At 40.9% G+C, this 15,826-nt stretch overlaps 1 protein-coding gene across 1 annotated transcript in view; it reads right to left on the bottom strand.

The window, feature by feature from the left end:
* PDIA5 (protein disulfide isomerase family A member 5) overlaps positions 1–15,826 on the bottom strand; it is a 238,635-nt gene that overhangs the window by 15,089 nt on the left and 207,720 nt on the right. The window contains exon 15 of the mRNA XM_020801085.3: positions 8,873–8,943. Coding sequence (XP_020656744.3) covers positions 8,873–8,943 — 71 coding nt within the window. The remainder of the gene's footprint in view (positions 1–8,872; positions 8,944–15,826) is intronic.

Consider the following 15,826-nt stretch of genomic DNA (forward strand, 5'->3'; position numbering starts at 1 on the left):
CCGCGGATCAGCTGTTAGGTGGTTCCAAAATGGCCGCCGGAAGCCCCGAAACGGCTGCGCGCAGCGTTTTGCCGCCCTCCCCTCGCTTATTGAGGGCGCGAAAATGGCTGCCACTATGGAGGAAACTTCGCTGAACAGTAAGTTTAGGGCCCATTGGAATGCATTAAACATCGTTTAATGGGTTTTTACGTTCTGTTTAGCGATGTTTTCACATAGTGAGGCACCACTGTACTGAAATACTGGACAACACCAGCAATCATTACATTAGACTGCACAAGGAAGCCATTGAAATCCAGAAACACCAGCAGAATTTCAACAAAAAAGAAGAAAGTTTAAAACTCAACAAAGCTTGGCTCTCAGCACTGAAAAATACAGCCTGCAAAAGGTCAAGGAAATCTACCCAGCCACAAGGACTGGTGATCACTACATACAAAATACCAGTTAACAACACCCATCACACAGTGACAGATAATCTCTCCTCCTTATCACAACAATACACCCACAACAAAAACACACTGATCACCATAATCACCCATTTCCTGAAAAGGACAAAAGCTGATCCCACAGCTATAAATACTCAACTCCCAAACAAACTGCACCAGAGCACAGAGTGCTACTCCTGTCCTCTGAAGATGCCGGCCACAGAGACTGGCGAAACGTTAGGAGGAACAACCTTCAGAACATGGTCAAAGAGCCCAAAAAACTCACAACAACCATCAACATGGATACTTATCAGACTCACCCTGGGGATTGGAGCTTCGGGTTAACCCAAAGGGGAAGGGCAGATACAAAAGGGATGATTTCTTTCACTTTTGAGGTTTTTCTTGCCTTTATGATAGATAGTCTCTAAAATACAAATGGTTCAAGATTCCAAGCGGGAGGGTAACAAAACTATATTTAATTTATATTCTCTGTTTGACCTTTGCATGCAAAATTGCCTTACTGATATTCCAAATTTGATAGTGGTGATGAAGAAGAATTAATAAAACAGATACATCAGATAATCATAATCAGTCCTGTGTGTTGCACTGCATGGGACTGGTGAAAGTGACAATGGTGATCTGATGAATCTACTTGATGCTTACAAGTAGAATGAACAAGCAACACATTACTCATAAAAATAAGAAGAAATTAGGAACCTTTTAAAATTCAGAAGTTTTTATGCATATCTATCCATCAATCTGAATAAAACGTTTATGATATGGTGGTTTGAAGCTTTATAGACACATTCTGTTGCTTATAAACATATTGCTGGTGCAAATTTAATCTGGCTTCATCATTATCCCACAAGACTCTTGAGAAAGGATAGAAATTTGAAACATGTGGAGATTTTTAATGAATGTTTTGTAAATTCATTTATTGTAACATAATTTATTTCAAAAATTAAATGTTTATTTGCTCTGCTTTTGCTATCTAAATAAAGAGGGTTTTTTTTGTTTTGAAATGCACAATTATGTCTGCCACAGGAAAACTAATATTCTCGGAAATAAGAGTTCAGGTAGCCTTTTATAAAAACTGGATATGAGATGGAAACAAGGTAAACGGCATACAACTCTCATCTTGAGAACTCTGGCACAAAACTATGACTGTGAAACACAAGATCCATGTATGTGCAATGTTAAAATTCTCCTAAACCCATACATAAAGGAAAGCAACACATGTTCGGATTTGTAACTGTTTCTCTGCCTCTCTTTAGCTAGTAAACAGATGATGCTTAACAAGTGGCAAGGTGCTCTAATAATAATTGGGTTAAAATTACTGGGTGACATAAACAGATGGTTCAGATACTACATCAGTGGGTTATATTTCCACACTTATTAAATTCCTCAAGGGATAAAGGCTGAAGACATATTAAAATTCAGCTGTATCCCACTGGATACAGGCCAGCAGAAGGAGGGGACTGGCGATGCATAAATATGCAATTGTTTGCCTTCAAGGCAGCCAAATGTCAGCACTATTTCCACCCAACTAGATTTGTACTGGGTTGCTGTTTCAGTGACGTCATGGAAATAAATTGATATGGGTTTGATGAAGCATAAAAGATCAAATGGGTAGTAAACAAACTGAGCACACACATACAAACACACACCGCTGTTTTGCTAGATATTCAAGCCCACGGCTATGTGGTGAGTCTAGCAAAAAATAAATAAAGTTTCAAGAGAATACATAACATCCCCATCAACCTACTGCAAAAGCATTTTGAATTTTACCTTCTCACACTAAGACCACTTTCACTAAGTTTTCAGGACCTCCATCCAGAGAAGCAATCTGGGTTGATTTGCACAAAGGCCAGCCAGATCCACAGGACCAGTGGCATCGGAGACAGAACAAGGAAACAGAACAAGGTCTGAGCCAGAAAAGCTAAAGCCTATTGGATGTGGAGCTTGAACCAGGAATTTGAGACCTCTAGAATTGGTATCCTCGTAGTCTCATCCATCTATGTGTACACAGCCTGAGGAATGGATGTGCTCCAGTGCCAGGGAGCCTACCGTCCACCCAATAATGCAAGAAACACATCTAGAAGAAATTCTCTGAGCCTCAAGCTCTAAGCCACCAACCCTAGAGCTCCTTAAGCCCTTTCAGTCCAAAGATAAGAAGTGGAATCTAGGATGGATAAGCCCTGGAAGCATACAAGGAGTAAGTTGCTCACTCAAGTCTTTCTTGGATGAAGTGGCTACTAGGCTAGAGCTCCCTTGTCTTCTTTTTGCAGCTCTCTTGCTTCCCTGAAACATTTTTCTTGCAGAGTAGGGGCCTCAGAAAAGACATGGGTTGTGGGGTAAGGGCTGCAGTGGCAGGAATGAGGAGAATAAACAAAAATTAAGCAGGCATACCTTGTGAGGGGCAGACCTCTGCTTTAAAAAAAATCACTGCTTTTATGCTGCAGTCCCAACATCCCATATTATCCCGTGAGGGCATCTGACTCTTTCCAGGGGCTATCGAATTGGGAGGAGAGACTGGGAAAGCTCTGTTAATCTGAGCCAACATCTGCTCATGTAAATCTCTGAATTCAAGCCTTCATTTTAATTTTACCCCAATTAGTACACAATTGTTTTCTGCGCAACTAACTGAAAAGGGGCATACATTTTTCCAGTATTAACTATTCTGATGTACATCTTGCGCTCCCTTTGTGTGAGCAAGTTGTTCTTTAACCATTTCGAACACTGTGAGCCCCACCAGCCCCCCTCCCAGTAAAAATTCTATGGGTTCCAGCTTGGTTTGGCCACTCATGCCAGTTTATTAAAGGCACGGAGTCAGCCTCTCCTGCCCCTTCTCCCTATATTTCAGTTTCTGTCACTAACCCCCTGGGCAGAGTCAGCCCAGCTAGGGCCCCAGTTGGCTTCGTTGGGGTCCCTGAAAGTCCAGGTCCAGAAAAACAGGTGGGAAATATGAGTACTGATCTAGGGCCCAGTCCTTTCTGGGAGGACTGGTAAAGATGAATGATGGGAACCAATTCCACAGCACTGCTCCTCCTGAAGCCTCCTTTCCCCCTCCTGTTGCCACTTGTGTCTTCAGCAATTAAGCTGGCTGAGCAGGATTCATGGCGCCTGTCAGGCAGAAAGGATGCCAAGGCTGAGGGCTCCATTGTCCCTGACCCCTTTTACAGCTGAATGGGATGGGCAGGAGGAGGTGGTTCCCCTTGTCCTATATTCCTGTTTGCACCTCTGTGGAGGCAGAAGATGGGATTGCTCCTCTGCCTCCTCCCACATCTCCCCTTCATTTGACATGGTTGACAATGACCATGAGCCCTAAAATTCCTGCCCACTTATCCCTGCCCTCGTGCTCTCCTCCAGGTGCCCTGAATCAGGTGGCGCCCTTTCCTCTTCCTGCAGTGGCACATCCCTGTTGGCTAGGGGCCCGGGAGACTTCCTCTCTCCTAGGCTTGTGGGGCAGGGCCAGAGAGCCTGCTGGACGCACCTGAGGCAACCCCCTCACAAACATTTGGGACGCGGCATGCAGCCTGATACCAGGAGGAAGGATGGATGTCTTCCTTGCGTGTAGGTCCTTGTGAGCACTGTATGGAACTGGGCTCTAGATCAGAACTACTAGCTTTAATATCATTTGCAGAAAACAACGTGCATGGTAAAATTTAAAATAAAGTGCTTGAGTGCATATTTTTTTATTTTGAAAAGATTGCAGGGCTTTTTGTTTAAAGTGAAGGATGTTTTATTGTACCCTTTTTAAAAAAGCAGTTATTCATGTTTTTAGATTCAAAGGAAGATGTTGAGTTTTTTGAAATGTGAACATTAATCTGTCAGTTCCCCAGCACCTTATCTGAAAATTGCAGCTAGCACGCCCCTGCCTCAGTGGGATTTGCAAGAATGAGCTGGAGAACCATTTTCGGCACTATTCATATCATGACTTCAAGCAAAACACATTCCAGGCCTGCAATAAAATACAGCTTTCTGTTCTATAATGATATATATAACTGACAGACCCTGCATTGTCATAGTGTCCGAGGGTCTCATATTATTTAATGAGATGGTTCTCTGTGTGATCTGTTGTTTCACAGACAGCTGATCTAACCGGTGGTTAAGAGAAGTCAGGTAGCATGGGATTGTTTTGCCGATGGAACAGATGGAGAAGGGATGACCCTCCCCTCCACGGCCCTTCCTGTGCACCCTCAAAACATGCCCCACAGGCTGGGAGATCACCCAAAGAAGGCAGATTTTTATTTATTTATTTATTTTGGGTGGGCATGGCATGCTGGGCCAGGAGGGAAGGTATCATATATGTGGGTGAGTACATACATCTCCTCAGAAACAATTCATCCTGAACACAGTGAGCTCTGTGTGTACAAATAAGTGTGTACAGGACTGTGGCCGAAAGTGCTCTGTCTATATTCTTATGAGGCAACATACTTGAACCGGCCATACCAGCAAAAGGGCAAATACATGTAGTGGTCACCTTTAGACTGCTAATTTAATTCAGCGCTCATGGTGTTGTTGACTCAAAAAAGATTTTCCAGATGTAGGAAAAATACAGAAGAGAGAAATCTGGGTGTGGAATATCTTACAAGAATAGATTGGCAAGGGGGCGGCGAAATGGTGGTTAGCCAGTAAGTGGTAGCCATGCCAGTCCAGAAGAAAGTAACTTCTGCTGGACATGGCAATGGCTACCAGTGAACCAAGGTAATTCTTAATTCAGTTTGTCTTCATGGCAGGATTTCATTATCAATACAAGGCTTAGGAAAAAAATCTTTAAACAAACTCACTTTGGGGTGCAGTCTTAAAACAGAAGTGGAGCAGCAGCTCCTATTATTGCATCCCCCAGAATCTCTGAGCACTGATAATGGAGCTTCTGGAAGGGGAGGCTCAGCATCGTCTGGAGACCCCAATGTGAAGGAAGTCTGGCAAAAGAGGGGTTAATGCATCCCAGTTGCCCTGTAAAAACATAGGCCTGTTGCCTTGTGCCAGAGAGAAGTGGAAGGGAGTGGGGATTAGGAGACAATTTGCAGATGGGTGTTATCTGGTGGGGACCAAGGTCAAAAAGGCTTTTCTTTGCCTGATACCATAATTAAAAGAATCACAGGGGAGGGGAAAGAGCAAGGTGAGTGAAGTTACTTTGCAGAAAAGCTACTCCCTTCTAGGAGACTCAGAGTAACTTGGGATCTGATTGGTGGGATTACATCCAAAGATTGAAAAAGGTGGATGACAAGTATAATATTACCTCAGATAATATAATGGTACAGCTTGGTCTCTTTTAGGAGAATGCTATGCTTGTTTGTTGTCCTGCTGCACTCTGCATCTGCTCTGGAACTATGCTTCAATGTGACTATGTTGTAAGTATAAGTGTAGGATAGATAGTTTTTCCCCCCTGTGGGGACTGCTTAAGAATTGCCTAGCCTCTAACATTTTGAATATAGATTTTCTTCACATCTTTTTTATTTGCCTTTAAGTTTCAATTTGTTTTTGAGCCTTTATTTTATTTTGCAACACTTTTATTAAAATAATATTTTTTCCAGCTGTTTTGTCATTCTGAGACGAAGGGGGCTAGTGGTACTAAAGAAGGTGCCTTACCTCAGGGTCCTTTACATTTTGTGAGTATATTGGTATTCCTACCTTGCAAGGCTGGTTTGCAAGCTCATGCAAGCATCCTTGTGGTTTTTGGTAACTCCCTGGAGTGCTGAGAAGTCAAGGTGGCTCACATTGTTGGGAGAGGACCAGACAGGAAGATTTTCCCCAGCCAGCAGCACATTTGGCCCTCCTGAAAACCACATACATCAGGGTAATCTGGGCAGTATAGCTGAGTGAGTTGTGTGGACTTCTGTGTTCTGGCCCGAATCTTGACACCAAGTGTGGGGGCCATGGAGGTGTGAGAGCCTAGAAAACTTGTCACCTAATAATAAATGAGATTTCCAGCTCACAGGAACCAAATCCATATTCACAGGCAGACTCTAATACAAAATCAGAAAGAACTAAATAGTAACCAGGAATCTAATATGATCCTATACAATTTTACAAACAAGTCAGTCAGTCTGTTATTTGCCTACCATCCATATCCGCATTGACTTCAAAGTGTTAATGCTTACATATAAAGCCCTAAACGGTTTAGGACCTTGATACTTGGCGGAATGCTTACTCCCAACTAATTCTACCCGGGTCACCCGCGCGACCCAGGAGGTGAGGCTGAGGAGCCTGACGCCGAGGGAGGCCTGGAAGGAAAGAACTAGAAACCAGGCCTTCTTGGTGGTGGCGCCTCTGGAATAACCTGCCTCCGGAGATTTGCGCTGCACCCTCGCTGGGTACTTTTAAGAACCAACTAAAAACGTGGATGTATAGGCAGGCCTTCCCTTCCAGTTATTTCCTGTCCTCTTTCCTTTTTTTATTCTTTTTCTCTTTATTTGATTTATTTTGTATTTTTCCCATCTTGCTGAATCATTTAATTAATTAATTGTTATAAATTTTTCTTGAACTTGTTATCCTTTATGTTGTAAGCCGCCTAGAGTGGTCAAAATGACTAGATAGGTGGGGTATAAATACAATAAATAAATAAATAAATAAATAAATAAATAAATAAATAAATAAATAAATAAATAAATAAATAAATAAATAAATAAATAAATAAATAAATAAATACCATTGGAGGATGAGAGCTCACTATCCGCTCTTCAAATCAAGAAAGCAAAGTACAGAGAAGTTGTACGGCACACTAGGCATTGCACGTGTCAAGTATTGTCTGGTATCTTACCCTGAGTCCTGAGCCAGCCTCCCCCCCCCCGAATGCCCTAAGTCTAATTGTTGCAACGACTTCCTCACGTTCATATAAGCAAATAGGAAAGAATTAATCACATGTTCAATTTTGATTTGCATAAGAACTAAACAACAAAAAAGGCTGCCATTTTATACATTTAGCCTTTTCCCCTCCTCTTCTTCTTACAGGCCGTTATTCCAGATGTGACAAGAGGCTGTAATAATAAACGCCTTTTGCAGGAGTAGTCGGCTTTTCTCCTACTAAAATATGTACCGCCACACATCAGGTTATTGATTCAAGGAAATAAATCTCTGCAGGAGCAAATATTGACTTTTGTTATGAAAATGGAAGTGAATAACTAACTGAACATTGATTTTTGAAAGGAATGAAAAAGGGCAGGTATTTAATTCCCAGCCACCCACCCACCCCCAGTGTTCTTTTAGAAAGGATAACATTTCAGTCTGGAAAAGAACAGTTTAGAAAAGTAGTCAACTAAAGATGACAAAGCTCTGGTTACACAGAAAAGGATGCTGTTGCCAAGAGCCTTAAACGTCTGGAATCCGCACTGCATGTATTACAAATCTTTTGCTCCCAGATTCTGACTGTGCTGACTTTATTTCTCATAACTATTACACAGAATAAACACAGTGTTTCTTGATGTTGAGCAACCACAGCAAGCTCACAGAAACCTTACTGTTGCAAGGCCTAGAAAAGCCACAAGAATATATATATATTTTTTAATTTTGGAAGACCAAACAATACTAATACTAACCTGTGAGGCTAGTATAGTACATAGAAAGGGAGTGCTGTCCTCTGAGGATGCCGGCCACGGAGACTGGTGAAACGTTAGGAAGAACAACCTTCAGAACACGGCCAAAGAGCCCGAAAAACCCACAATAACCAAAGGGAGGTCTGTTTCCTACATGGTATACAGTGGCCACCAACAGGAGGGTCCATCCTGCGAACCCACATCCCTGTATGTTGTTGGACCCCAGTTTGCATTACTATTGGTCAAGATGGTTGAAGCAATCCAAGGTCTGGAAGGCCAATCACTGGTGCTTTTGCAATCAGGTAAGTCTTGCTGTGATGAGGCAACCAGATTAATCTAAAATCTTGAGAGCAGCAAGGTTGTTTTTTTCCTCACATTCACTAACTACATTATGTGCTTCATGAGAATTTTCAATGCAAGTCTTTCCTTGAATAAATCTCTGAGAAAACTTATAGAAAAATGCACACACTGAACTGACCCTGAATAAAGCTAAAGAGTGCTCACTGATTATGAATGACAAACTGGTTTTAAAATTGAACATTGATATTTCTCTCTCAGCGTGAGGGCCTACTGTAGTGAAACCATCAGCGGAAATGATAGCTCATCTACGAATTCCCATCTGCATTATATTTCCCTTCTTTGAATCTCAGCCACTGGGTTTTAAGTATTATATTCCCTTAAATTTAGGACTGAAGAGTTTTACAGAAAACGTCTACTACTACAGTACATAGAGCTAAAGAAAAAATAAAGAGGAAAACAAACAGATATATGCTTTCCTTACAAACAAATGAAACACAAAATTTATTTAAAATAGCTTTGTCGCAGTTAAATAATTGAGGTAAACACAGCCAGCAGAAAATGGTGCTTATGATGCTATACATAGTATTGGAGAAATTGTTCAACTGGACTTACTTTTCGGTCTTCTTTAAATAACTCTGCAGCTGTTGTGAAATGTGGGATGGAGTTTTTACAATGTGGACACCCTGTGGATCAAGAAAGGGGGGAAACATCAATTATTAAACTAGCTTAAAATGTGTTCAGATATTCAGCCCAGCTTTGTGTACCTGTATTGGAAGAGCAGGCACCACTGGCAATATGTGGAAGGAGTAGAAGGATCATAGAATACGGGCAGCTCTAGAAAAATACTCAACTTGCACTTGACATATATTAAATTATCCCAGCATACACACATCTGAAAGTCTGGCTTGCACTCACAACCAAAATGGGAGCAATTTCACATGTCATATTAATTCAATTAAATGGCCTAAGTTAATTTAACAGTACTACCTTGCAGCACCTTCCTATGGAATCAGATGGTACACAAACAAAAAGAATTAGGAAAGCAGGAGGTAAGGTCAAAGTTTTTCAAAGTGGGGAGACTAGTGAAGATGCCTTTCTATCTTACGCCACCTTAACGACAGGGGACCCTTAGGCTCCTACTCTGTTTTCCTAATGTGCTGGAGCTTGTGTCAAGATTCTCTGTAGTTTTCCACACAGCCACCACCAGTCTTTTATTTTATCACATACACTTTAACTACGCACATGTTGGCCACCATACCATGGAGCAAACTGCAAAAGGTATCGAATTTTATTTTGTTTGTTTTTTCAGTCCTAAGTCTGGAAACAAAAATAGGAACTAACAATGCAAGTGGAGTACCAAACAGCTGGAAGAGAAAGCTGGGTTACAGAAGTGCCTTACACTATACTGTATTGATTGCCTTAGCATACCAGATTATGTAATTCTCTGGCTTAGCATTTGTTCTCCAACAAAAGTCAGCTAGATGCCAGTGAGAACTCACAAGAGAGATGAAGAACAGATCATTCTCTGTTTCCATCACCTTATTTTCTGTTCCCATCACCAGTTATATAAAACTTCTTAAAATGGTTCTCTCTTGCTAAGCCTTTGACAAACCCATCCTGACCACTCTTTCAAAACCCCAACTGATTAAATGGTCACCATCACAACCAGTAGGAATGTATTCCATAAATGAATTACACAAGGCATAATGTACCATATTTTTCCAGGTATAAGATGATACTTTTATCTAAAATATTTAGATTGAAAATTGAGGGTTGTCTTATACACAGAAGTAAGGAAGGGGGAGGGATCAAAGTGCTTTCATCCCTTGTTGGGTTTAGGCAATGAGCAGGCTGATGGGCTTTGTGGTGATCACCAGATAATGGATAGCAAAGAGTCTCTTAGCAATAGAGTAAAGAAGTCAGCCACACACACAGATGGATGTCTGCCAGCAGTACTCTTGGTGGGCGACTCAGGAAGGAAGCAGAATGAGAAGTCTTCTCCTCTCCTGCCACCAGGAGACTGTCCCTTTAGTAACATTACATGGCCACAGGTAGTGACAGCATTACAGATAGTAGAAAGGGTTCAGATAGGACAATGGTTACATCATGTTAGTAGGGTTGGTCTGGAGAAAGGCAATTAATCAAGCCCTCTTATTTGCCTTAGGAAAGGCCTCTATGGCAAGCTCTCTATGATAATAAGAAGGAGGGAGAATGATGGCAGCTCCTTCCCTCAGAAGCAGCCACAGGATGCTAGGAGAGTTTTCCCTCACTAGAACACCCATGTGGCTTAGCAACCTTAGGAATGGTACCCCCACAATCCCTGCTTTCCCCCTCCACTTTCTTACCAGGAAAGTGCTTTCCCCCTCCACTTTCTTATGAGGAAAGTGGAGGGGGAAAACAGGAATCATCAAAGTGCTTTGATTCCTGCTTTCCCTCTCCACGATTAAAGTGGAGGGAGAAAGCACTTTTCTCACAAGAAAGTAGAGGGGGGAAGCAGGAATCAAAGCACTTCGATCCCTGCCTTCCCCCTCCACTTTCTTGTGAAGAAAGAAATTTGGGGTTAGAAAAGTGGGGAGGGGGTCTTATACATATACACAGAAAAATAGGGTAATTCATTTTCTCAGTTGCAAGGTTTGCCATCCGTTACCATAATTCGTTGGATCATCCCCCTTTAATTCACAGATGACCAAAGTGTTTTGAAAAGGAGAAGAGCAACCTGCTTCTTCATACTTACCCATTCATTCATTTAAAAGTTTTGGATTCTACATATCCTCAGCAAGTATCATACTACAGTTAATACTGGCTAAGCAAATTCACTTGTTGTGTGATGAAAGCACTGGCACTTCTTGCTCAAATTCTCTGTTTGAAAGAGCAGCTGTAATTCTCAGAGGGTGTTTCTCCCCAACTAAGAACAGACACGGTTACTTAAACATTTGCCAGCTGTCTACAATTTTATGACAAGATTGGGACATCCTTAACCTAACAGCCATGTGTCAAAGTTGTTATATGGTCATTAAATATAATAAAAAAATTCCCTATCTCCACTGTTTCTGCTACTGACGAAAGGCTCCCTGTATTCACTGATACAATTGTAGTTAGACCAGTTTCGTCTCCCGCTCTCTTTCTCAGGAGTCAAACATGAGAGCTGCCTTTGATCTCCCATAAGAGAGCTTGGCATCCAATCAAGAGCCTGCAAGCTTAACAACACTACAGAATGAAATGTTTTTACACCTATAACCTGGTCAATGTTCAAAATGTACAAAGGAGCAGCAGTCTTCCTCTCTTTTTCAGGACAGAACAGGATTATGTAGCTGCTAAAGATGGCTGCTTTACTGTAGCCTATGTGGAGGTTAGCTTTGCCTATTTAGGCTTGGAGGAAGAGAAGCACAAAAGCCTGCTTTGCTGCAGCGGTAATGATCAGAGAGAGGCTGAACAGCCATTTCCTACATTTTGATCAGTGTTTGTGCACCGCAGCATTCAACAACAGATAGCATTGCTCCAGCCACCTCCTTTCTTCCAAGTCCTCACACCTTCCTCAGTGGTTCTGCCAGGACAAGACACGCAGGTAGGTGAGACAACGGACAGCGCTCAGAGAAGACAAGCTACAAATAACATAGGGAGATAACATTTCGTTTTCAAAAGGTGAAAAGTTGTGCTTACACAATGGAAACTAAACAGCACTATCCATGAAGTCTTGGGCAGTAGGTTAGGAATGATTCTATCAACATTCATGTGATCAGAATCTTATCCTACAGTTAAGCCAAGGAAAAATAAATGTTCTTTTGCATATTAAATACTTGGGAGAGAGAGACTTCTTTTATCTCACATACACTATCGCGCACACATTGCAGATTTTAAAAACTCAAAACCTGTTCATTAGTAGTAATTAAAGGCTGGATATACATCTTTCAGTCCCAATATTTTCAACACTGGGGGCAGGGGAATACTCATCTCCAGCCTCTGCTGCATATAAAAGAGCACAGCTTTCCCACTACACCTTTCATGCTTGTCCCTTGTTAATTAAATGCTCCTGACTTATTCAAGCGCAATAGTATGCATCTTTACATCAGAGCTTTGCATTTGGCTGCGCAGTCCCCCACTTCCTCTTTATTACCATGAGACAGAGAAGCCAAAATACTAGTTTCAATACTAAGCAAACCATGCATAGCCAATGGTCATTTACTGAGCTTTGGATGTACTTCTGAATAGAACAGATATGAATGGTGCACTGAATTCTCAGGGAGTAAAGAAGTTATCAGCAGAAGATGTGGGAAGAAGCATTTCATACAGAACCATAGAAATCCATCAGTTGCAGCTTACAAGGGCGGCCAAGTGCCAGAAATAGGAAGAAACACAACTCAATAATTTATTCTATGTGAAGCACAGGCAAACACATAAAAAGATGAAATAAGCTAAAAAAAATCATTTTTACTACACTTGTCTCACATTCAGTATTACATTTGCAATTTCATCATATATATTTCTTTTTTAAAAACAGGCATAATTTACACAAGGAGGGTAGGAAGCACCTCAGGGCAGGGATGCAACTTTGGTGGTGTATCTAGGGCTTGGTCCCAGGCCACCAAAAATTTGAGGGTGACAAAATCTAATTTACAGATGGCTATTTGGAAAATTAGCAGCAGCATCTCCTTACCCCATTCACTTTCCTTTTATTCGAAAGCATAAACTTTTAATTTCATCTTTGGTGGGGCACTTCATTCTCCTCCTCCATTTTCCTAGGGGCTGTACCCATGCATCAGGGAAGCAAGTCCATGTGGACTGGGTGCCAAAATTACACATCTGCTTCAAGGGCAACTTTCCAGCAGAGGACAAGGCTAGGGACACGGGACAGGGTCAAAGCAGAGGCACAGAGATGGATAACAGTTGGGCCCAGTGTAGCAGTTTTCAGGCATGGCATCCCTTTTGAGTACGCAAACCAGAACACCCGATCCATGAGAAACCTTTGCAAAGTAAAAAACCAGAGGTCATGTTCTCCCTAGGCTTTAAATTGTTTCTTAGAACTCCAAAAATCGAAGCACAGAAGAAGCTCCACTGGTGGGATGGGGAACCGTCCGTGGGTCAGATTAACACAGCCGGTTGGAAAGCTCCCATCTCTAATGTAGAAGAAAGGATCTCAGGAAAGATCAATGTTATAACGAGGGATTGCCGACTGCAGAATGCCTGTGCTGCCATTCACAAAGGCTGATTTGTAGTCTTCAAAGTCTCATCACGCAACAAGTCAACAAAGAGGTAACATGTGAATTTATTTCTTAAGTTTCCCAGGCCATAAGTGTTATAAAGGTCCCTACAACTTTGTTTCATGGAATTTATGGTTCAATAAACTAAAGATTCTTGCTGCAGTGTAATCCTGACTATTAGCAGGAGCACACATGGAGTGCTTGCTTTGCTCTAAGTCTATACAACATTTCAGTAGCAGAGAGCTATTGCAAAAGCAGCCATTTTTCCTGAGGTAAATATTGGCATGAAGGAGGATGGAATACTTTATAAGGATTTCCACCATAGTATCAAGGACAGGTTATAGAGGGTCTGCAACATAGCAGACCCTCTATAACTCGCCTGCAGCAAGTACGGAGCAACCAGGCTTGACATTACCAAGAGAGGTTCCCTCATTAAAATTACATTTATTAAATTTATAGGGAAGATGATTAGTTATAGGCTGAAGGACAAATTTTAAGAATGACAGTTCTGGACTCAGAGCTGTTTAATTATGATCAGTATATAAAGGCACAGATGGTTTGCATATTTTAGATAGGCCATGCAAAAAAAAATTTTTTTTGAAGGAAAAGTCCAAGAGTTTAAAGGGAGGCAAGAGAAGATCCTTTTGAATCTAAGTTGATTCTTGGAACAGGAAGCAGATGGGAATAAAGACTCCTATGTTGTATGAATTGCCGGGTGGCGGGGGAAGAAGGCAGCAAGGAGGATCCCCTGCCAGCATGCAGTATTCACTGTGATAGGATGACATTTTGCAGCTGAGGTCCTACAGCAGATCCCTGCACTTATGATTTGATTGTGTCCCTAGAGAAGGTCATAAAACAAAGTATTATAAGGTGAACCCTACTTTCCCATTGGGATCAATATTTTAAAAGGAGGGTTGGTTCCCAACCAATTTCCAAGCTTGAGTTCCACCCTCCTCTTCCCTTAGTCCTCTGCCATCTTTCTTGCACTTTCTGACCCCCACTGCCATCTTGTCTCTTTTCCCATTCACTTTCTTTTTAAAAAAATAATTTTATTTCAACTACAAACACATATCTAAAATGCAGTACAGATACCCCAAACCCTCCCCCCTTTGAAAACAGGGATTCAGACCTCATTACATTCCAGCTTTCCCAAACTCCAGAGAGCATTGAAAAAAAAAGAAAAAAAGAAAAACTAAAAAAGACAAAGCCCATCAATCATTTTGCCCTATCTTCAAGTCTGACCCTGGGCCCAAGCATGTATTAAGTTCCAATTTTGTTTTGCATAGTCTCTTGGCTGATCTCGTAGCGCTTCTGATAGTGAATCCAGTTCTATAATGTCCAACAGCTTCTTCAGGAGCTCCTCCATTGTAGGTACGTCTTCACTTTTTCCATTTTTGGGCCCAGAGTGACCTAGCTGCTATCAATATATACATCAAACAATATTTAATTTTCTTGTCAGTAATTTCTGGCATAATGTTTAATAATGCTATTTCAGGTTTAAAATTTAATTTCTTTTGAATAATTCCTTTTATCATTTCCCACAACTGTAACCAATAAACCCTGGCTTTTTTGCATGACCACCACATATGATAATAAGTTCCCACTTTATTTTTACATTTCCAACAGATATTACTTCTACCTTCTGACATTTTTGCCAGTTTTATAGGAGTATAATGCCATCTATAAAACATTTTGAGGATATTTTCTCTTAAATTTACTGGCTTGATCATTTTATAACAGTCTTTCCACATCATCATCCAGTGATCAATGTCAATATTATAGCAGAAATCCCTTGCCCATTTTATCATTGTCTCCTTTACCCTCTCATCCTCCAATTCATATTCCAATGAATATGTATACAGTACATTTTCTTTATTATTTTCTCATCAGAATAGATCCACAGTTTATCTACCTGTACTTCACCTTCAAAAAAACCCTCATTTCTATCTTTTCTATATCTTGATTCTAATTTATTCAATGACCACCAGTCTGTTGCCACCCCTAGTTCCTCTAATTCTTGCTTACTTTTTATATTTTGTTCTCTATTAAGTAGTTCTTTGTAAGTTAGCATCATCCCTTTCTGATTCATCACTTTCATCGTAAAGGCTTCTATGGCGGCTACCCATTATTTATTTATTTATTTATTTATTTATTTATTTATTTATTTATTTATTTATTTATTTATTTATTTATTTATTTATTTATTTATTTATTTATTTATTTATTTAATATCCCGCCTATCTGAATCACATAGGACCACTCTAGGCGGCTTACAACATCAACAATTTACAATAAAATTAAAACAGTTTTAAAATAAGGGAAGAGCAAGAACGAAGTGAAACGGAGACTAGGGCAAAGGAAAAATGGG

The sequence above is a fragment of the Pogona vitticeps genome, chromosome 1 (genome assembly GCF_051106095.1).
Source record: "Pogona vitticeps strain Pit_001003342236 chromosome 1, PviZW2.1, whole genome shotgun sequence".
Classification (NCBI taxonomy): domain Eukaryota; kingdom Metazoa; phylum Chordata; class Lepidosauria; order Squamata; family Agamidae; genus Pogona; species Pogona vitticeps.